At 39.7% G+C, this 24,796-nt stretch overlaps 1 protein-coding gene across 1 annotated transcript in view; it reads left to right on the plus strand.

The window, feature by feature from the left end:
* The window catches only part of LOC140465691 (rho GTPase-activating protein 23-like), a 265,792-nt gene that overhangs the window by 66,943 nt on the left and 174,053 nt on the right, over positions 1-24,796 (plus strand). Inside the window, exons 3-5 of the mRNA XM_072561302.1 lie at positions 8,918-8,942; positions 18,154-18,246; positions 24,238-24,316. Coding sequence (XP_072417403.1) covers positions 8,918-8,942; positions 18,154-18,246; positions 24,238-24,316 — 197 coding nt within the window. The remainder of the gene's footprint in view (positions 1-8,917; positions 8,943-18,153; positions 18,247-24,237; positions 24,317-24,796) is intronic.

Raw genomic sequence — 24,796 nt, forward strand, 5'->3', positions numbered from 1 at the left:
AAGAAAACCACTTTTTTTTTCTTCAGCAGTTGTTCTAAGCTGTGACTTTTAATTAATAAATCCAAAGCATTTAACAAATGAAAACTGGTTACCGTGTGCCTTCTGCAAACAACTGAAAGTATTAATGAGGGAGATACACACAGCAGCATTCTGATCAGCTAAAGAATTATCTTAACAAACCCTATGGAGAAGGACCACTGAACTGCCTTCCCACTCTTTCTTTCCTTCCATGCATAAAACCCATGTATATTTCCTGTCTGTCTGAATGTGTGTGTAGAGAGTGGATCTATAAGTGGGTTTGGGTTTTAACTAGTAGAGCAGTAATGTGATGGTTCATAAATGTTTACCTGTAGTTGGAGTCAATTTATTTATAGTAAATGTGAATTGTTAAGTACAGTAACTTTGTCCATGCTTGCTGTCGACCTGCATCTGAAAATCAGCTAAATAGGGCAATTCTGTATACTTACTAAAATCTTTTAACTTCTGTGATGTCTCCAGCAATAGTAGGGCTTGACTGAAGCATAACACCAAATGTTACAATAATGTACATTTTAGTGTGATTTTTTTGGGTCAACTGAGGTCTTAATCTTTTTTTGCTTCTTGGCATTATAAAACTCAAATTTACCATTGGCTGTGTTACTCTTTTGTATGTTTGACACTTTGTTTGTGTATGAGTAGTCTGCATGTAAAAACAGGCCAATAGAGTTGTTCAATTAACTATTCCATACATCAAGGGGACCAGAACAAAATGTGTAAAACCAGTAATAGTTCTGATAATGTAACGTATCTTTTGAAGAAGGCACCACTGGTAAGATCCATTTAGTTAATAAGCTGATTGAATTTTGAGGGATTTTTTTCAACAGTTGACAAGCTAAATTGTAAAATTCACCTTGACAGTATTTACTCATTGTAAAAAAAAACTCATGTTTGTAAATAATCTGGTTTGTTTAGTATTACAACACAGAGACAGACAGCCAATTCAAATCAGCCTCCATATCTCTGTATTTGCAACATTGTAAAATTAAAACCTTCAAAGATCTTTAAAATTGACTTTTTGGATAGCTAGTACCATACTTTGGAAATAACTGACACCAAACTCTTTGAATAACGAATACTAGACACCAAGTTTATACTGTAAAAAAAAATTAATAATGCAGTAGCTTTAACAGAGCAAAATTAAACCATAAAGTAATCTAATTAATGTCTAAGGTTTAAACCTAGTCCTCTTTAATTCTAGCCCCCATTCTTTCTCAAAGACAACAAACAAGATAAGGGATAAATCAAGAGGAAAAAATAAATGAGATGTAGCTGGCCAGTTCACCTTTTGTCACCTCCACAATCTGTGTAATCACTGGCATATGGGATTATATCTTATTAGGTTTCTGACAACTCCAATGCATGTAGATACCCTCCAGACTCTCAAGAACATTTATTTCATTTAATTCTTACAACTGAGATTCTGTTCCTGAATTTTCAATAAGTTGATCATGAGAGGACAACCAGGGAGCAATCAAACCTCTGCCTTGTAGCTTTTACAAGCACAATCCTTTTCATCTAAACACAGTCCAAAAACAAGTTCAAAATCTGACACCTCCCTGCCACACTGACCATTTCCCCATGAGGGCCTAGTTAATGTTCAACATCTGCCATCCACTTGAGCATACAGTTGAAGCATCTATAGAGCATTTTTACAAGTCGAGCTGTAATTAACTTTTGTGCTCTCCATTTTTAAAAACAAGCTGCTGCTCATAGTGCAAAGATCATCTTCTTCAGCTTTCAACCCTCAGTTCGTAGCTCCAAACGAAAAATGATTTTTAAAAAATCAGCAAGGGCTCTAGCAGTAGCACTATTTACATCTAATAAGGCACTTCTGTAATGTAGTCACTGCTAATGTAGGAAATGAGACTTCCAATTTGTACACAGAACATTCCTTCAAACAGCAAAATGACAATTACCCAGCAGTCTGTTCAAATGATATTTATTGCTGACAAGTTGTAAGTTAACAGCAGGTTACTTTGCTTTGTTACTTTCTCATTTTTGAGAGTTTAGCGTTTTGTGCTTCCATTATGCCCTTGCTCGAGATATTCATTGCTCTGAACTTGCATAGCTGAATGTTCAACCATATGGTGATTAGTTTATCAGAATAATTTGTTGTGATATTAATATTGGTTATGTTGTTCAGATAAGCCTTTTTAAAGGTTATCAAAGAAAATTAGCATCTTTAATTATCTTATGTTCAAACAGTGGAATTGATGGAGTGCATGATAATAACTTCAAACAGACTAATACTAGTGATTTGAATCCAATAAGTTAAGCCTTTAATTGTTCATTACTGTGTTGAATGTATAAATGAGTTGTCAAATGTATTTGTTGTAATGATAAAACTATTAGCATCTTAATTGCAACTAACATTTTGAAGATAATTGAAACCAAATCAATTGCCTGTTAAACAGATGGGAATGTTTACTTTGTTTTTGGTAAAGCATGAAAACATTAACAGCCTAATTACACCTATAATGTAACACAAATCTAGAGAAGTAATAGTTTTAAATTGTCTTTGACAAATTCTGCTCAATCATGTGTTATGAACAATGCTTCAAGGTTCAGATGAGAGACTCTTTTTCACAGGAACACTAATTCTTATCAGTCTGAACATAGCTGCAATCCAGAAGAAGGGTCAGTGAATCTGAAATATTAACTCTGATTTCTCTCCACAAACGCTGCCAGGCTTGCTGACCTTTTTTTTAGCAATTTCTGTTTCTGTTGCTTTTTAATTCTTGTGTACCTGAATATTTTGACATTCCGTTATTAAACAAAATATATGCAGAAATGAATTATGAAGAAACAATGCCAGTTTTCTTTATTTTCATCAGATGAATTGGCAAACACAGCAGAATATAACAAGGAGACAGATTATGGAACTCAATTTTCTCCGTTCATGTTTAAGCAAAGCATTTTCATAGTGTAGTCTAATGACTTTTCTTTTGTATCTCCATAATATACATGATCCCTTAAGAGATAGAAAGTTATATTTTAAAATGAAATTAACATATCCAGTGATGTTTTTGTGTATTTTTGTGCTTTTTTAATTTGAGGTGCCAGTGTGATGTGGAAGTACACTTTTTCTCATTTTGGAATTCCAGCAGAAAGTGTGATTAAATAAAGTCTTAGAAGAACAAAGTGAAATAACTCTACAGAGGCCAGTATCCTGTCACCAAGTAACCCTTCATTCACATGTGGCAAGTTGTTAATGCTGATCCAGCTCCCTCAGAGCCAGCTGTCAAGAGTGAACTGAACCTCTGATACTCCTGTTCATATCTCCCTGATTGGGGATGTTAGTCTGGCCCAATCAGGGAACTCATTCTATGATGTCCATCTGGCTGTTCTCATTGTAATCACTACACAAAGCACACTCAACTCTGACCCAACAATATACACCAACGCAAAAGAGCAATTCTGGTCTCCCTGCTATAGGAAAGATATTAAACTTGAAATGGTTTAGAAAATGTTTCCAAGGATGTTGCCAGCATTGGAGGGTTTGTACTATAGGGAGAAGCTGACTAGGCTGGGGGTGTTTATGCCGAAGTATCACAGGCTGAGGGGACCCTCATAGAGTTTTATAAAGTCATGAGCATGGATAGGGTGAATAGTCAAAATCTTAAGCCCAGTGTAGGGGAGTCCAAGCCAGAGGGCATAGCTTTAAGGTGACAGGGGAAAGATTTAAAAGGTATCTGAGGGTCAGCTTTTTCATGCAGAGGGTGGTACGTGTATGGAACGAGCTGCCAGAGAAAGTGTAGGTGCAGATACAGTCACAACATTTGAATGCATCTGGATAGGTACATCCTATCCAAATAGGAACGGTTTGGAGGGATTTGGGCCAAATGATGGTAAATGGGACTAGATTAATATAGAATATCTGGTTGGCATGGATGAGTTGATCCAAAGGGTCTGTTTCTGTGCTGTGCAACTGTATGTTGCGTGGAATTAATCTTTCCACTTCTACCACTCATGATCCTGATTATTGTAGGAAAAATGTATTCTGAAATGTTTTGACAATTGCAGGTGCAAATTGTCAATGATGCAGCAAGGTCAGTGAGACATGTGGAACTTCAATGAACAACTGGAACCAACAATAAATATCTTTTAAACTATTAACTATAAAGATTAAGGCAATAACAGCAGAACGGCGGAGAAAAAGTCATGTGAATTTGAGTCAAATCCAATGGCTGAACAAACCAAAAGGAACATTTTTAAGCTAATTAGTAAAATAACTGTAGGAAATATTTCCTTGTGCAATGAGGAAGATTTGGATACAGCTTCAATGATAGCTTTCAAAATGGAATTGGATATATTGTATACACAAAAGAAAAAAAAACTGGGAAGTTGGTCTAACTGAGTTGCTCTTTGAAAGATGGTGCAAACATAATAGGCTAATTGATCACCATCTATGATGCACTTTTTCCCTGAAAGGAATTGGATTAGGACAAAGGGAGTTGTGAATCTGTGGCAGAGGCTATAGAGTCTGGGTTGTCAAGTATATCTCCGTCTTGAATAAATAGATTTTTAATCTGTAATGGACTCGAGGATTAGGGAGAAAAAAAATGTGAATATGAAAGTTATAAGAAAAGCCATCATCTCATTGGTGGAGTGATCCAGTGGATTGAATGGCCAACTTCTTTTGCAGCTTATAGTCTGATATAATTTTAAAAACAAGAAAAAAATTAAAAGAAAATCTGAATTTAAAAACCTCAGAGCAATTTTATACTTTCAGAAATGATTTTCAGTCATTTCATTTTATGGCAAGAGCGATGTGTGAGATTGCAAGAACGTAATTCGAGTCTTTAAAAGGAATCGTGCATCAAATACATCTCCTAACTTTCTGCCGTGAGTCTCAGAAATGACTGCCAGACTACTCTTGGCATCATGGTAGCCCACAAACCCACCAACACTTTAAAACAGCAGCTAATGAACTTGAAAGACCCTACACCGACAACAAGCAAAACTAAGGTTATTTAGATAATACCGTGCAGGGACTGTAATAAACACTACATTGGACAAACAGGCTGAAAACTAGCCACCAGCATGCATGAACATCAACTAGCCACAAAACGACATGACCCTCTCTCAGTAGTATCATTATGTACACATGAGGAAGGACACCACTTCGACTGGGACAACACATCCATTCTAGGATAAGCCAAACAGAGACATGCACGAGAATTCTAGAAGCATGGCATTCCAACCAGAACTCTATCAACAAACACATTGAGTTAGACCCTGTCTACCATCTCCTGAGAAAAAAGAACAGGAAATGATGTCACCACAGGAAATGGCATCACCAACCCAAAGAAACCCAAACACAAATAGAAAGCAGGAATTATCAGCAGTGCTTTGCCTGGAGGCCCACTGAAGATGTTACCTTGTAGGGTGACGAAACATCTGGAAATTAACCTTCCAGCTCAGCGAGCAAACCTATATCCAGAACTCTGTATATTCCGCTAGAAGAGCCTGAACAAAAGAATCATTTGTACAATTTGTTTCTCATAACACAGGAATGGGGGTTTTATCTAAGAGATATTTACAGTGACAGTCCAGTATTTGTAATGAATATTTGCAGACAGCAAAATCAAAACTGACTAATTATACTTGAATACCTGAAGGAACGTCTGCACATAATGCATGGATACCCTGGGTTCATGAACAGAGCTACACAGCCCAATCTTACTTTAAAATGAAGTCAATCTGTTCACCTATATGGATGGCGAGACTCCTGTTTATATACCTGTCAGTCAGGGCTCCTTTATTGGCCCAGATGAACAAGCCCAATCAGGGAACTCATACTCAATGTGATCCACCTGGCCAACCTTGTTCCATTCGCTTAATTCCCTTCACTAAATCCAGGATGTAGGCCTATAATTTTTCTCATTGCTTTTCTTGGGATGTTTTCATCCAGTTGCAGTTCCTCCCCCTGACCTGGACATGGGCAGCGCATAAGTAACTGCAGCCGTCTTTTGGGCCTGGAGGTTCTCAGGAGAAATTCCTCCTCTTCAGGTTGTAATGGAATCAAGGCTGCAACACCAGCTGTGTTCATCTTGGAACCTGAGTTTCTTTGACACTAGACTGAAGAGTGCTGGTTTCTGATGGCCTTTTTGGCTGTTCTGAGGGGCTAGGTATGTTTTGCTCCTGCCTTATGTGCAAGGTAGCAGTTTTCCTGTGATCCACATGTTTGTTCAGGAACGCCTCATCTAACAAACTTTGTATAGTCTGGGATTGGACCTTGCATCACCTTGTACCCATGCAAGGCCACTTCGTTGGTTTCAGTACTAAACCTTATCACCAAAGTAAACTGTCTCTCTCGCTTAGAGGAAGCATGTGACATTGGTGATGCTGTTTCACCCTCCCCTGCCCCAGGTCCGTGAATATCAAGTTGCATGTGGGGTGGTCCTATAGTCAAATAGGAATTGAGACAGTTTAGTATCAAGTGAAGCTGTAGGCTGTTTCTTTAAGCCTGTCTTTAACTTTTGGATTGCTCTCTCAACCAGATTATTTGAAATGAATGATGTGAAGCTGTCTAAACACTGAATATCATTTAACTATAGGAAATACTTAAAATCCCTGCAGGTAAATGATGTCCCATTGTCCGTGACCAATACTTTGGGGAGTCTACATGAATGATGCTCGCAGCCTTTCAGTTGTCATCCCTGAGTTTGACGAATTAATTCTATGCATATCCAGCCACTTTGAATGGTGTCTTCGATGAGCCCATGAAAGGACTGGCATAATAACGTGTAACCAACTCCAGGTTTACCCGGCCATTCGCGTGAATGTGGGGAAGCTACTGGCGGTAATTTTTGTCCTTGTTGGCTCTTTGGACACTGCCGCACCAATGCAGTTATGTTGGCATCCAGTCCTGGTCACCAGACATAACATCTTGCCAAAGTTTTCATTTTGGAATTTCCTAGATGACTCTGGTGGAGTTCAGCCATATCTGGTGGTCGCCTTTCCTCTGGACAATTACTCTCCTTTCCCATAATAATATACCGTCCTGTATGGTGACCTGGTCTCACTGGGTCCAGAAAAGTTTAAATTCTGGCTATGATGGCTGTTTTGTTTCCCTCATCAACACAGCCATTTCAGTTTTTCCAGGACAGGATCTTTTTGAGTCCACAGTCATATATTGTCAGCGGTGACCAGAAGGGTGTCCATAAAGTTTAAGACCAGAGTGGACTCTTCCAGAGGAAGCACTACCAGTGGTGCATCAGACCAAAACATCGACATTTCCCACTTGGCCTCCTGCACATTGTTCTAACTTTTAATTATATACACCGAGAATACGGGCCTACCACTGAATTTGACCAGAAGCTATCAGCGATACAACCTTGTCGTCTTTAAGTACCCCTAGCAGGGGTTTGCTGTAATTTACTATTACAAATTTACACCCGTAAAGGTATTGGTGGAACTTCCTCGCACCAAAGATGACTTTATCTATTTGACCATATTTGCATTCAGCATCAGCTAAAGTCCGAGAACCATTTGCTATCAGGTGTTCCACTCAGTTGGGCCACCGGTAAGTCAACACTACTCTGATACCGCTTGGGGAAGCATCTTGCTTGGGATCATAGTGGGCCAACACCCGAGATGATGATAGCAGCTTTTTCACTTTCCTAAATGCTACCTCTTGGCTACATGACAATTTCCAGTGCTGACCCTTTTTTTAATAACCGGTAGAAGGGTGTTAAGACAGAAGCCAGATTATGTATGAATTTTCTGTAATAATTCAACCCCAACCCAAGGAAAGACCTAAATTCTGGTGCACCCATGGGAGCCAAGGCATCTTTGATCACCGTCATGTTATCTTCCAACAGGTGTAGCCCTGTCTTGTTGGCTCTAACTCAAGTAAGTCACTCAGTGCCTGGAACACACACACTCTTCCCTTCTGAGGCATACACGCAGCTGGGAGAAACAGTTAAGCAATATGTCTAGGTTTTCCAAGTGCTCTTTATTGGTCTCTTTTATATGTTAAATTCATCAAAAAGTCCCGATATGAATTCCCCTGGTTCATGGACTGCCAAATAAAACTGTGGGAAATCATACTTTAATAAGATTGTAAAATATTGTTCAAAGTTTTGATTGTTAAAAGTTTTACTTTGGAAATTTTATGGGAATGTGTTTCATGTGGCTCTTCAGTTTAAAAGTATTAAAGGGGCTTGCACTGTGTTTAATTCAGGGAATAATTAAGAATATTGTCAAAGTACACAGGGAGGTGCTGAAGAAGATGAAGGACTGACAGCAAATGTAACATTAAACAGCCTTGCTGAAGCTGTACTGTGATATGAACAAGCTACAAATAGTGTAATCAGTTCTGGTCACATGACTAATTCCAAACCTGAAAATGTTCAGACAAATGCCATGACATTTGTCAAAGAGGATAGAGATTGAAGGTTGAGGATCCCATTTTAAATTCTGAATTGACTTTGGAGCAAATCAATAATTAGCAAAGTGAGATAGACCTTTTTTAATACTACTGCCCAACAGTACAACAGGCCCTGATGACTCTCTGATAGAGAAGTATCTGGTTAAGTTGAGGTATCTGACTACCATGCATACTGTGGGGTGATTTCTCATAAGACATTAGATATGTTGTGAGCGATGCATTTGTGATACATTTGGGCCAGCGAGACCTATCAACCAACTTCGAAAATTTCAAGGATTGACATGTATTGCCCTGACAACGGGTGTCTCTCCTTCAGTCCGTGTTGGTTTAAATTTTCCATTTTATTATGTGTGATGTTTATAGTGGATTCGGGAGCATTCAAGATCATCTGTTAAAGGTAGTTAAAATAGGGAATTATTAAAATCATTACAATCAAAGGTTCATAAGTTATATTTAACTACATTTATTTGGATTCTTTTGTAGGATGAAGAAAATGGAAATGGAAAAGGTGAGTTTTGCTTTAATTGTTTTTCTAAATTATGCCTATATAAAATTAGCTGCTACTGTATGGATGAAAATGCTTAGTAACTTTTGCCAGGGGAAGACGTCAATGGACTGTATGACAGGTGTGAATTTTAAGTTGTTTCTGACCCTGTAGAAGGCATTGATTAACATCATCTATTTGATCATAATGCATTCCAAAAACAAACTTGAAATGATATTAAACAGATTCCAAGCACTCTACAGGTTATGAATGGCTTTCGTTCTTGAGTATGTTCGTAATTCAATTTGTACACCAGTCAAAATGCAATACAAATAACTGTTCATAAGTAGAAGTTAATGAGTGTTGGATCTTTAAAATAAATAGTATTATGCAGTCTCATTCGTAAGTGCAAGCGTTCGTAAGTTAGAGCTCCTTTGTAAGGGTTACTTCCAGAATGTTGCTGCCCATTGGTGCCTTGTGTTTGTGATGACTAAACTTGGATTAAAATAATTTACTGTTTGGCGTTAAACTGTTTAGACGAAAACTGACCCCGTTACAATTTACTTTCCGAATGGAAAACTGTTGGAACCAATGAACCCCTGTGTTCTAAGTTTTTGTAAAGGCCATTTGACATCATAACCATTTTTTTCGTTCAAAACTTGCTAAGGCCTATCTCAAATTTTCCTTCGCTTTTCCTGCCCCATTCGTCAAACCCCTCCCATTATTCTACATGTATAGTGTTAGTGGAATCGATCTTCAATACACCTCAATTCTTTTCATATCTAAAACTCAGGTTAGACCACAATTACAGTATTGCATCCAGTTCTAGTCACTTCACTTACTTCGGATGTGATGAAGGTCCTTGAGAAGGTACCCAAGAGATTTACTTGAATGGTTCCAGGAATGAGGACTTTCAGCCACAGGGTTAGGTTGGAGACACTAGCATTGTTCTTCTTGGAGCAAAGGAGATTGAGAGGACATTGGAAGCATTTAGTATGATATCGAATTTGAATGAAGCAAGCAAAGAAAATTTGTACCTTTTTTATTCATGACACAAGAATTATGGGTCACAGGTTTAAGAATTTGGGTAAGTGATGCAGAAGAATGTGAGACTGTATTTTTTTAAATGCAGTGAGTTGTTGTAACCTGGAACACTCTACCTACGAGTGTTCCAGGTTAGCAGGAAATTGGATGGATACTTGAGACAAAAAGAAGAAAATGTGCATGGCTACAGGGATAGAATAGGGAAAAGCCTCTAGTGTACAAACCAGTTTCCCTGGTTCGGTGAATAAGGTGTGAATCTCGTGCCATGTCTGCATTTCAAAAACTTGTCAACACTATAGCCTGGATTTGTGCTCAGTGGAGAATTAGGGTTTTTTCAAATTCAATAATGGGGTTTCAGCTTCAGTGATTAGGCCAGCATTTATTACCTATCAATCCCTAATTGCCTTTGAGAGATGGTGGTGTCTTCGTGAATAGCTGCATTGTTTGGAGAGTTGGGTACTTTCAGGGTGCTGTTAGAAAGGGAGTTCTGGATTATAACTCAAAATGTTTGCCATTAATGAAAAGCACTAAAATTAATTTGAGTAATTTTTAAAGTTTTAGTGCTAAATCAGGAGATATACACTTGATAAAAATAAAGCTAAAATATCAAGAAATAAATAACTCTTTTTGAAAGATAAAATCTCGTGACTAATTATATGGTGTGTTCCAAACCTACAACACTATTAAAGATGGCTGCTGGAAACAGCTTCTATGAAGGTATCCCATGACTGGAATCTCTGTTGTCAGTACTCCTCTGCACATGTGCAAATGCTGTAATGTGCAATCAGGAGTGAGCTGACATTCAACGTTAATGTCCACTATCAAATAAGAGTCTGAACGCCAAATAGGTCAGCTTCAAATGTAAACTCAGGCCTCATAGCTACGAAAAACCTGCCTACTCCAGTATTTGCTCAATGGGAAGGCAGAGCATTTTCAATGTGATTTTCATGTTCATGATCAGGTGAATTAACTTTGCCAGAGACTATTAAGATGAAGTCGCAGAATTAAGATATTTGGCCCATCAAGTCTGCGCCGTCATTTGAACTTAACTGATGCATTTCTTGAGCCACACTGCTGCCTTCTCCCCAGAACCTTTGATCCCCTTACTAATCAAGAATCTACCTATATCTGTCTTAAATAGGCCAATGACTTGGCCCCCACAGCCTCTGTACCTATGAGCTTCGCACATCCACCATCGTCTGGCTGAAGAAATTCCTCCTCCATCTTAGTCTAAACGATCTTCCCTTCACTCTGAGACTCTACCCTCGGGTTCTGGTCTGTCCTACCAGTGGAAACATCTTATCTATGTTCTATGTATTAAGACCTCTCAGTATTCTGTAAAGTTCAATGAGACCCCCATTCATCCTTCTAAATTCAAAGTACAAACCCAGACTCCTTAACCCAGTACTTACATGACAAATCCTTCATTCCTAGGGAAGTTCTTCTAAACATCTTCTGTAACTCTTCCAAGGCCAGCACATCCATTCTTAGAAACGCAGCCCAAAACTACTTGCAATATTTCAAATAGAGTCTGACCAGACCCTTATACAGCCTCAGCAGTATATCCCTGCTCTTATATTCTAGCCCTATTTCTATTCTTGAAGTGAATGCAAATGTTACATATGCCCTCCTAGCTACCACTGAACCTGCATGTTAACCTTACGAGAATCCTGAATTAGGATACCTAAGTCCCTTTTGTGCTTCAAACGATTTCTAAAGCATTCCCCATTTAGAAAGTAGCTTTCACCTCTACTCTCCCTGCCTCACGTTTTTTCACATTATAATCCATTTGCCGCTTCTCTGCCCACTTCGGGTTCTTCTGTTTCCCTAGCTCCTCAAAACTACCTGCCCCTTCACCTATTTTTGTGTCACCTGCAAACTTAGCAACAATGCCCTCAGTTCCTTTGTCCACATCATTAATGTGTAATATGATTAATTGTGGTCACAACACCAATCCCTGCAGAACTCCACTAGTTACTGGCTGCCATTCTGAAAAAGACCCCCTTATCCCCATTTTGCATTCTGCTGCTCAGCCAATCTTCTATCCATACCACTACCTCGTCCCGAACACCATGGGTTCTCATTTAGCTTCCTCCAGCATGGTACCTTTCAAAGGCTTTCTGGAAATCCAAATAGATCACGTCCATTGGCACTCCCTTGTCTAATTTACTCATTACTTTTTCAAAGAATTCAATCAGATTTGTCGAGCAAGACTTCCCCTAAGCAAAGCTGTGTTTACACAGCCCTGTTGTACCATGCACTTCCAAGTACTCTACAATACCATCCTTAATAATGGTCCCTAAAATTTTACCACAGACTGAAGTCAGGCTAACTGGCCTATAATTTCTCATCTTCTGTCTCCCTTTCTTCTTACATAAGATGTTTAATTAGCCATTTTCCAGTCCTCTGGCACCCTCTTTGATTCCATCTTTCTTGAAAGACCACCACCAGTGCCTCCACGATCTCCACCGCTATCTCCTTCAGAACACTGGGATGAAGCCTGTCTGGTCTGAGTGATTTACCTCTTATCTCTTCCAGACTTTTCACCGTTCCCAGCAGAATCTCCTAAGTGATGGCCACAACACTCACCCCTGCCCCTGACTGTCTTGAAGTTTTGGTATGCTTCTGGTGACTTCCACTGTGAAGACTGATGCAAAAGGTCTATTCAATTCTTTTGCCATTTCGCCGTTCCTCATTGCTATTTCTCCAGCCTCGTTTACAAATAATCCGATGTCCACTCTTTCCTGTCTCTCTTACTTTTTATATATCTTTAAAAACAACTTTTGCCATCTTCTTTATACTACTATCTAGCTTCCCCTCATACTTCATCATCTTCCACTTATTGCATTTCTGGTTGTCCTTTGCTGGTTTTTAAAAACTTCCCAACCCTAATCTTCCCATTAATCTTCACCACATTGTATGTTTTCTCTTTTGCTTCAGTGCTGTCCCTGACTTTCTTGTCAGCCATGGTTTTCTCATCCGAACTGAAAACACAAAATGCTGGAGATCATAGCAGTTGAGGCAGCATCCATGGAGAGAAAGCAAGCTAACGTTTCGAGTCTAGATTACCTCATCAGATCTGAAGTGAAGTGTGGAGGGGGCAGCATTTATGCAGTTGTGTGGGGGGTGGGTTGGGGTTGGAGTATTAAGGGAGAAAGGATGTTGATAATTCAGATTAAGTGATCGGGATGTGAGACTGACAGATCAATGGTGTGTCTAACTGCTGGACTGAAAAAAACGGACAGTCCCACTGGAGGGGTGGGTGGGGTGGGAGAGAGCGGGTGGAGGGGAGGGGGGAAGAGAATGTAACAAGCAAGGCTAAAAGAAAGAAGAAATGAGTTCACAATTTGAAGGTGTTGAACTTAATATTGAGCCCAGAAGGTTGTAAAGTTCCTAGTTTGAAGATGAGATGTTGCTCCTTGAGTTTTTGCTATGATTTGCTGATGCGTTGCAGCATGCCAAGGTCAGACAAGTGGGCATACGAACAGGATGCTGTGTTAAACTACCGGCTGCGGGAAGGGCGGGGTATTGTTTGTGCACGGGCCAGAGGTATTCAGCAAAGTGGTCACCCAGTCTGTGATTTGGTTTCTCCAGTGTAGTGTAGGCCACACTGGATGTAGCGAATAGGATACACAAGATTGGAGATGGTACAGGTGAAATGTTGCTTCACCTGGAAAGGCTGTTTAGGCCCTTGGATGGTGTGCAGGGAGGTGCTGAAGGGGCAGGTGTTGCAGCTTCTGTGGTTACATGCGAAGGTATAGTGGGAAGCAGTGCAGTGTTGGTGGTCAAGCAATGGACTGGGATGTCCCAAAGGGGTTATCCTTGCAAAATTCAGATGGGGGGAGTGAGGAGAAAATGTGTTTTGCTGGATATTGACTGAAATGGCAGGGAATGATCCTTTTGAGTGCAGAGGCTGGTGGGATGAAAAGTGAGAATGAAATGAAAATGGTTTTCTCATCAACCTTATAATGTGTTCCTCCTTCGTTGGTATGAATATCTGCTAGCCCCAGAAACTCCTACCATTGCCGCTCCATCATCTTCCCTGCTAGGTTCATCTTCTAATCAACTCTGGCCAACTCCTCCCTCGTGTCTTTGTAGTTTCCTTTATTCAGTTGTAATAGCATTACATCTGATTCAAACTTTTCCCCTTCAAACTGCACATGAATTCCGTCATATTATGGTCACTGTCCCAAGGGATTCCTTCACCTTAAGCTCCCAAATCATGTCTGCCTTATTACACATCACCAAATCCAGAATTGCCTGTTTCCAAGTGGGCTTTATCATGGGCTGCTTCCAAAAAAAAAACCATCTCGTAGACATTCCACGAATTCCTTGTTTTGGATTTGCTACCAACCTGATTTTCCCAGTCTGACTTCATATTGATAATTGTTGTAATTTTTCCTTTGTTTTATGCCTTTTCTATCTCCTGATTTATTTTCTTTCTCATATCCTGACTATAGCTTGGAGGCCTGTACATAACTCCCATTAGGGTCTTTATTGCTTCACAGTCCCTCAACTCTATCCACACAGATTCAATACCTTTTGACCATATATTGCTTCTTGCTATCAATTTCATTTCATTTCTTACTAACAAAGCAACCCTGCCCTCTCTGCCCGTCCTTTCAATTGAATGCATATCCTTGGCTATTTGGCTCTCAGCCCTGATCCCCTTGCAGCCATGCTTCTATGATACCCACAACGCACTCAACAATTTCAATCTGCGCTGTGAGCTCATTTACCTTGTTTTGTATACTGTGAATTTGTATACTGTGAATAAAATTCTCATGCTTGCATTGACTGGCCACCTTTTTAGAGTTGTCACCTGGTCTGTGTCTGAAGTAAGCTTCCTGACCCTTTCCATTGTTTCTGTCCTTTTCTAGGTTTTGACAACTTTAATAATCGCTCCTGGGTGCTCGCCTCATCTTTTATTTAGTTTAAAGTCCTAATGACCTTGTTTAACTCTGCGCGCCATCAGTTCATGTACCTTATTCTTAATGCTTCGTGATTAAGCTTGTGGAAATTATTACCTTTTTCGTTCTTTTTTTTAAACTTATCCTCCTAGCTGCTGATATTCTCTCAGCAGATCTTCTTCCCTTGTTCTAACTATATCTGGGGTGCCTATGTGGACCGCGACAGCTGGATCTTTCTCCTCTTGACTCCAAGTTCCTCTGCAGCCCAGATGAGAGATCCTGAATCCAGGCATGAGGCAGGGAGCCTTTCAAGATTCTTGATCCTAACCACAGAACAGTATCTATTCCTCTGACCATACTACCTTTTGATTACAACTGCAATTCTATTTTCTCCCCCTGTGTTGAGTGGCTCCGTGCACCATGGTGATATGGTCAGTCTGCTCAAATTCCCTAGAGTTCCCATTCTCATCAAAACCGGGAACAAGAGCCTCAAACTTGTTCGATAAGCTCAAGGTCTAAGGCTCTTTCAGCATTATCTCATTGATCCCTCTACCTACCCAACTCATGGTCACACCCTTCTGTCACTGATCACTGACCGAGTTTGGGGTAGTTAATCTGACAGCTGAAACCACCTCCACATAGTGTCTCAGAAACTCTTCCCCCTCCCTGAAGTATCACAATGGTCAAAGCTGACACATTACTTCATTAATTCTGACCTGGAGCTCCTCAAGCAACCAACACTTGCTACAAATGCGGTCGCTATGAACCACAATGGGGTCCACCAGCTCCCACGTCATGCAGTTGCAATATGTCATCTAGCCCTGCTCCTCTATTGAATTTACTTCCTTTTTAGTTTGTTGGTTTTTAAATTTCCTGCTGGTCTTTTAGTTTGTAATCTACATTTTTTCTATTTACTTTTACTCTGAAAGTAACCTATAATTAATAATCAAAATTGCAGCTATTACCAAATCAGTGAACTAACAGTTTCTCTGCATTGCCAATCTTTGTTGTTCAGGGCCCTAATCCTGGGATTCAACTTATCCTTTTTTTAAAAAAAAAATCTTACAAGCTATGAGCCAAACAAAATGCAAACAGCATTACTTCCCCTCTGCACAAGATTCCAATACTGCCTCCAAAGTCCCCTAACTAAATATTCACTCAGGCTGTGTCTCACTCCAAACGTGATCTCTTCTTCCTGACTGTGCAAAGCTTACTGTACTGGAACTTTTGCCCTGTGACTATATGGTCAGCAACAGTTTTCCTATGGGTAGTTGCTGCTTCAAAACTTTATGGTGATGTAACACTGCAACGTTTTAATTCTGTGCAGATTTGTCGCAGTGTTGCACCTAGGGTAGCTTTGGTCTTAATTGAGGTAATTTTTGTATTTCAAGAAGACCAGGAGTCCAAAGTATTTAACAATAATTGGATCTTTATTAAGGAGCTGTATGCTCTGTAGGCATCAAGGTTAGATGAAACTATTTCCCTCTGTAATGTTCAATGACATCATCATCATGTAATGTGACTGGCCACCATATTTACCAAATACATCCCTCTCTTTTTAAATCAGGGGTTCCTGCAATGTAACAATTTTTATAATCATGCATACAACATTCAGTTGGTAGGATGTTCTGGATGATATTGATTTCCTTTGTGGCTGTTGGTGCACATTAACACACTTTTCTCCTTAGCTGTGGTGGAATATGACACTCACTCATTCTCTATTGGAGGCATCCTGCATGTATGGGCAATTTATCTTCCATGTGATATGTGGTTTCAGTTCTGGGGCTGTTGCTGTGATCCTGCCAGAAAATGCCACATTCTTCACCTTTGATGGTAATAGATTATTTCCAGTGTGCTTCTGAACGTGTCCTACCGTTACTGGAGTGTTCTGTACTTGTTTAAAATAGAACACTTCTACATAAGAACAGTTGATGGTCGACTCATTTGACAAAAGTAATCAAGAGCACCCATCAGTATCCATGTATAAGTTGATTGGCAATACTTAATTGTATAAGTGTGAGTTGATAGTAACAGCCCCTATGACTTGCTGCTTGAAAAAGTATCTTTGTATACAGTCTAAATATTGTGGTTTGAGGTTTGATGTTAGGGTAAACTACTGGCAGGTTAGGCAGCACCTGAGGAGCTGAAGAATCGATGTTTTGGGCCTAAGCCCTTCATCAGGAAGGGCTGAGTAAGGACATGCCCGAAACGTCGATTCTTCTACTCCTCAGATGCTGCCTGACCTGTGCTTTCCCATTGCCACATTTCTGACTCTGATCTCCAGCATCTGCAGTCTCCACTTTCTCCTAACCTACTGGCAGTAAAGGTAGGGATGGAATCATATGCCAATAAATGATCCTGAAAGCTGCTTTTACTCACTGTGCATAGTTCATTAGTCCTTTGTCTAATGATTTTGAAGCAAAAGCTATTGGCTTCCCTTCACCATTGGGTAATATGTGAGAAATGATTGCCCCTACTCCATACAGTGATGCATCACATGTTAGTTGCAATGTTAACTTTTGGGCCAGACTATTGACATTAATAAAGCCTCTTTGGCTTGTGCAAAGGCTCTGTCACATTCATTTTCCTATTTCCAGTTATTTCCGCAAAATAAATTGTGCAACAGCTTGGGAATGGTTGCAAGGTTTTAGACAAAACTGCATAATAATTCAGCTAAAATTAGTAAAATAATTTAGACGAAAATATCATCGAGTTAATACTGGACTCCTTGCAATCCACATTAAATCTATTCCATAGCACATTGGAATAATGCAGTTGTAAATGTGATTTCAAATGGAAGTGTCTTTGATTTGAATATTCTTTGTGTTACAATAGTCAGGTATTTCTGTGACTCCGAATCCACGTACATTGGAAAATAGGTTTGACTAAGGTCAATTTTACTGAAACGTTGACCTCCAGCTAGTCCACTGATTGGACTAAAGAATGAGAAAAAAAATCAATTGGAATCAGGTCTTGTTTTTCCTTGACACCTGAAAGCTTAGCTGAAGATATACTCCAGACAAAAAAAATATTGGTTGCTGTTGTAAATATAATGAGATTGAGTTCCCGGATTGGGACTGTTAACCTGGTCCAGTCAGGGAGTCCTGGCTGACAGATATAAACTGGAAGGTAAGGGATTCTGTTCACTCAGAGCTGACTTGGTACCGGGTTGTTGGCCTCTGCTGAGTTATTTCAGTTGCTGTGTCATTTCTGCATGGAGTCCTTATGAACTGTTAGCTTAATAGTACAACTTTATGAACTCGTCTTGCTTTACTTCACAGGTCATCAGAAAAGTCGAACAGAACCTATGGATACCATCTTTGTTAAAAGTGTAAAGGAAGGGGGAGCAGCATATCATGCTGGTTTGTGTACAGGTAATATGAGCTCATAAGAAATAGCAAGTTTTAATCTTCACTCTATAGCATTAAGCCAACGTCAACAAAAAGTATGCTTCTAATTTACAAGAATGGGTCTAATTCTGATTGGCAGGATGTGATGAGTAGAAGCATGTAGCTTCCAGTCTAATATGGCTTATTATCACCCTCCAAACCGGGAGTGGGGGGGTGGGTGAAGAAAACTTCCAATAAAGTGACTGCTGCTTTCCTGTTTCTCATGAAAAATTGCTTAATTTGCTCCTCCTTAACTTAAGAGTGCAGAGACTAAGTTATTCAGCTTATTTTCCATTAGTTACTTGGGTATTTCTGTTATTTGGTGGCCCTAATGTCTCTGTAACCCCTATATTCTATTTGTATGAGTAGCATCTCATGAGCTAAATTATTTGTTTCACATCTTCACAGCAAAACGATATAAATTCATTGTTTGACACAACCCTCTCAACTGATAATCACTTGCATTTAAGATTGTTTAATATATCTGAATTAATGCACCCACTCTGAAAACTAAAATAATGCAAAAGTAGTCACCATAGTTTTGCTAGACCTTAAGGCTGGTGTCTCATTGGAGAGAAATGACTGGTGGTGGTTTAACCTGAAGGCCACGAGGTCGAGAAGGAGAATCCTTCATGATAACCTCAATCAATCGGGAATTGAATCCATGCTGTTGGCATCATACTGCGTCATAAACTAGCTGTGCAATCAACTTAGCTAAGCTGACCTTCTTCTTTATTTATGAAAATGTGTGTTTACTAATAAAAATTTACACTACATACTAAGAACCTGCCTTTATTTTGAAAAGAACTGAAAGAAACAGGAGTAGGCTGTTGAGCTCCTTGAGCCTGTTCTGCCATTTATTAAGGTCATGGCTGATCTGTGGCTTTCTTATACTTGCTGTTGACCCATATCCCTTAACACCTTTGCTGAACAAAAATCCATCAATCTCAGACTTAAAGCTAACATGACTTAGCATCAACTGCCATTTGTGAAAGAGTTCTAAAACTCTGCCAACCTTTGTGTGTAGAAGTGCTTTCTAACATCTCTCATGAGTGGTCTAGCTCTAATTCTCAGACTATGCCCCCATTTCCAGAATATTCAATCAGTGGGAAATGTTTATCACCGTCTTTTCCTGTTAATATTTTGAAGACTTTGATCAGAAGAGGTTAGTGGGTTATAGGCCAAATGCTAGCCAATGGAGCTAGATCAGTTTAGGATATCTGGTTGACACGGAAGAACTGGACCAAAGGCTCTGTTTCCATGCAGTGTAAACTTCTAAATTCAAGATAAAACAGGCCTACTTTGCATAATCTCTCCACATAATGTAGCCCCTACAGTCCAAGTATCTTTCTTACAAATCTATTATACTTCCTCCGAGGCCAATGTATCCTTCTGAAGGTCCTAACATCTTAGCCCAGATTTACTCTCAGTATTCCAAGTGCGATCTAACCCAGGATTTGTGTGGCACCTCAACAACTTCTGCATCTTCATACTTCTGTCCTCTTGATATAAAGACCAGCATTCCGTTAGCCGCATTGATTATTTTTTAGCACCTGTTTGTTGCATTTTAAACATCTATACACCTGAACCCTCAAGTCTCTTTGGACATCCACTATATTTATCGAACATAGAACACAGAATGATATAGTGCAGAATAGGCCCTTCAGCCCTCAATATTGTGCCGACCTGCGAACTAATCGAAGCCTATCACCCGCCACTATCCCATCATCATCCATTTAGAGTAATTGAGATGTACGTCACAGAAACAGACCCTTTGGTCCAACTCGGTACATGTTGACCATATATTCCAACCTAATCTTCTCCCACTTGCCAGCACCTGGCCCATATCCTTCTAAACCCTTCCTATTCAAATACCCATCCAGATGATTTTTAAATGTTGCAATTGTACCAGCCTCAACCACTTCCTCTAGCAGCTCATTTCGTATATGTACCACCCTCTGCATGAAAAAGTTGCTTGTTAGGTTTTTTTATATATCTTTCTCCTCTCACCGTAAACCTATGCCTTCTAGTTCTGAACTTCCTGACCCCACAGAAATAACTTTTTCTATTTATCCTAGTCATGTCCCTCATAGTTTTATAAACCTCTATAAGGTTGCCCTCAGCTTCTGACACTCCAGGGGAAACAGCCCCAGCCTAGTCAACAACTTCCAATAGCTCAAATCCTCCAACCCTGGCAACATCCTAAGTCTTTACTGAACCATTTCAAATTTCACAACATCCTTCCGACAGGAAGGAGACCAGAATTGCAAGCAATATTCCAAAAGTGGCCTAACCAATGTTCTGTACAGCCGCAACATGATCTCCCAACTCCTTTACTCAATACTCTGACCAATAAAGGAAAGTATACCAAACATCATCTTCACTATCCTATCAACTGTGACCCTACTTTCAAGGAGCTGTGAACCTACACTCCAATGTCTCCTTTTTCAGCAACACTCCCCAGGACCTTACCATTTAGTGTATAAGTCCTGCTAAGATTTTCTTTCCCAAAATGCAGCACCTTTCATTTATCTAAATTAAACTCCATTTGCTACTCCTAAGCCCATTGATCCATCTGATCAATTACTGAGGTAACCTTCTTCGCTGTCCACCACACCTCCAATTTTGGTGTCATCTGCAAATGTATTAACTATATCTCTTATACTCACATCCAAATCATTTATATAAATAACTTCATGCAATCAAGAAAATATGTTGAACTGGTTTTTTGGCCCAAAATTGATAACCTCATACTTGCTTACATTGAACTCCATCTGCCACAGTTTTGCCCGTTCATTTAGTCTGTCAATACCCGCTTTCCCCTTATATAACTATAAAATTTCTTATTATTGACTTTGATGTCTCTTGAAAGTTTCCTTTTATAATCCCTTTTAGTAGCTCTTCTAAGCTGCTTTGTGGCTCCTTGCTAGTCTTTATAACTTTCTCATTTGGCAGGATCTGTGCTTCCCGCCCACCCCCATTTTTGTAAGCCCTTTTTGTTTTATGCTGTCCTGTTAGTTTGAGTTGTCTTACGCTGTTCTTTTCTGTGAAGTGGAGCTTTTCCATCTCTGGTATAAACAAGTCCTCTCTGCTACAATATGATATTTAGAAATGAAAATGTACTACTACTACTTCGACATATGCATTGGTGCTTTAGTCAACATATTTATACTAATGGTATAGTTGGTGGAGTAGTGGGGTTTGAGTATTAGAACATTTTTCCTGTGTAAGTCACAACATAATACTGTAAAATACAGAGAAAGATGCTCTGGATTTGACCTTCATGTACACTATTTTGCTGATCTTAATTTAGATTAGGATTGACAAAGGCTACAATTGGTTTCATATCCTCAGGATAATGGTAGTAGTGAGTGAGGGCAGGAAATAGAAAACAGTTGGCTAAGGTCCAGTGATCCTTAGAAGTGGTGATTGATAAACGATTGAACTGTTGGGATGTCTCTCTCATGGTTAAATAGCTTGGTCACATTTATACGGCTTGTATATTTAAGAGTGGTTACCTATGCTAAGACGTGAAAGGCTGGCTGCACCCAGTTAAGTGGAGGAGAACTGAGAAGAAGAAAACCAATATTCTTTTTGAAGAACTGCATGCTTGAACAGCTTTAGCATATTTATTGATTTTTGCCCAGTGCTGGGAAAGAAAAATCCATCTATTTTCTGCAGGTCAGGCAGCTTTGGAGGAGCAGAGAATCGCCATTTCAGGCATAAGCCCTTCATCAGGAATGAGGCTTGTAAGCCAAGAGGGTAGAGACAAATGGGAGGGGGATGGGGCTGGGATGAAGGTAGCTGAGCGTGCAATGGGTAGATGAAGGTGGGGGTAATGGTGATAGATTGGAGAGGAGGGTGGAGCGGATAGGTGGGAAGGTCAAGAGGGCAGTGCCGAGCTAGTAGGTTGCATCTGGGATAGGGTGGAGGGAGGGGAAATGAGGAAACTGGTGAAATCCACATTAATCAGGTGTGGTTGAAGGTTCCCCAAGGCGGAAGATGAGGCATTCCAATCATCTATTAATCCTTGTGCATGTCATTAATGTCTGCTTTGTGCATGCTTGTTCCTTCTCTTATTCTCCTGCGTAACTCTACCTAAATCTCTATCGCACATCTAGTGGAAGGCTGCAGATTCTTGGCAGCGCAGCCTTGGAAGACAGCCTCAAGCAGCTATGGACCTAAATTACCCTGCTATGAATGCTTTCTTCTTAGGGGCAATCATATTTGTATAGCGTATCCTCTTGATAACTACCTGCTATTTATCATTTATGCATGTTTCAGTGACTCCAGTATTTCATGGTTGCTCTATTTATGTTTTGTTAAAATAACACATCTGAGATTCCAGTGCATAAAATTGATCAGTTTTATATACTATGCACATTGCCGTTTCTCCTTGTTGCAAGTTGACAATAGATATGCAATGCCTGTTCTCTACTTTTCTGTGGCCCCAATCATTGTAATATGTACGTGGGTGATGGAGGAAGGGAGAGATAAAGCAATTAATGCGCTTCAGAACAGTTTTCTTTAATGTAGTGTTTCTGTAGTGATTGGAATGAGGGCCAGGTAGATCTCATTGAGTATGAGATCCTTGATTTGGATTGTCAATCTGGGCCAATCTGGTTGCCCTAGCTGACAAATATAGATATGAAATTCAGAGTCTCCTCATTCTCGGGATTGACTCTGAGCTGGCTGGCCAGAGTCCATATGCTGTACAATGTCCTGAAAAGCAGTTTAGTGCTGAGCAACATGGAGGCTCCTTGCAGTTAGCTACGAGCTGAAGTTGCCAGGAACCCATTCTCCCTTCCACATCGAGAATTTTCAACATCTAGTTTGTTTGATGCATTTAGTAAGATATGTAGCTGAATATTATTGAGATGAGTTGTGGTATTAATATGTTTGTTAATACAGGGTTTAATAAGCTATAATCCCCCTTAATTGGCAACTGACCACAGACTACAAGAAATGTACTTAACCACCTTGCAGATGTGTAAAATATACAGCAAATTGCTCCTAGTGTCGAGACAGGCCTCACTGGCTTTCTTATGCACTCCTATAATGAATCATCATTCAGGCCCCTATAAGATTCCACCCATTGTATATTTATGCATTTTAATGAAGTAACTTCTTGGGATATCAGAAGATGCTGATGCATTCATTCAGTGTAGGAGTTTATAGGAGTTGGGATGTCATGTTGTGCTGGTCAGGACATTAAGGCCACTTCTGAATTACTATGTACAATTCTAGTCATCCTTCTACAGAAAGGATGTTGTTATACTTGAGAAGATGTAGAAAAGATTTACAAAGATGTTGCAGAGACTGAAGGTTTGTGCTATAGGGAGAGGCTGAATAGGCGTGGCCTTTTTCCCTGAAGCGTCGAGCGGTGACCTTTATAGAGGTCTATAAAATCATGAGGGGCATGGATAGGGTGAATAGGCAACGGCTTTTTCCTTGTGTAGGGGAGTCCAAAACTAGAGGGCATAGGTTTAAGGTGAGAGGGGAAAGATTCAAAAAAGAACCTGAGGGGCCTTTTTCATAGAGGATGGTGTGTGTTTGTAACAAGCTGCCAGAAAAAGTGGCGGAGGTGGGTACAATTGGAACATTTAAAAGACATCTGAATAGAAAGGATTTAGAGGGATATGGGCAAATGCTGGCAGATGGGGCCAGGTCAGATTGGGATGTCTTGGCACGGCCGAGTTGGACCGAAGGGTCTGTTTTCGTGCTGTATGACTCCAAGACACACTCTATATAATGTGCTTTTTAGGGGGATATAACTGCACCTGTATGGTACAGTAAAGTTTTAGACATACAATTAAAAGAGTCTTTATAATAGTTAATGCAATTTTTTGAAATTAATTTCATACTGTTTCCCTTGAATTTATTTTGCAAATAATTTCCTTTTAATCAAACAGAAAATTGTATCCTCAAGACATGTTTTAAACTTCACTGTTTGAAATCAGGACTTTTATTTTGCAGGGGATCGTATTGTGAAGGTGAATGCAGAAAGTGTAATTGGCAAAACGTATTCTCAAGTAATATCCCTAATTCAGAACAGGTATGTTAACATAGTGAAATATTAACATATTTGGTTTCCAGTACATTAGTGGTCACTGCCATGCAGCTACCTTTACCCAGAAAATATTGTGGGAATGTATGCAAACTGCTTAATGTAATACAATTGGCCATCAACAAGGGATGTCATCCTGCAGGCAAAAGTAGGGCCTTTCCTTTCTGCTTTTATTATTTGCATAATGGCTGCTGCAATTGCAGTTTGGTGAGAAATCCTAGTTTCAGTTTTCTTGGAATTCTTGATGAATCTAATATACAGTTTGCAGGTTCTCAGCAGCCTTCCTAACAGTGAGCCACATTTGGTGTGCTTTGGGCATGCTAGTCTCTCATTTGAGCATCTGATAACTCGGGATATCATTGCATTAGCCATCCCATTGCTGCCTGTGGAATATTTGATTATCTCAGCTGCAGTTATCACAATAACCTGATTATTCCCTCAACCAATGTTAGGCTATTACGTTTGGGC

Source organism: Chiloscyllium punctatum, chromosome 42 (assembly GCF_047496795.1).
Source record: "Chiloscyllium punctatum isolate Juve2018m chromosome 42, sChiPun1.3, whole genome shotgun sequence".
Classification (NCBI taxonomy): Eukaryota; Metazoa; Chordata; class Chondrichthyes; order Orectolobiformes; family Hemiscylliidae; genus Chiloscyllium; species Chiloscyllium punctatum.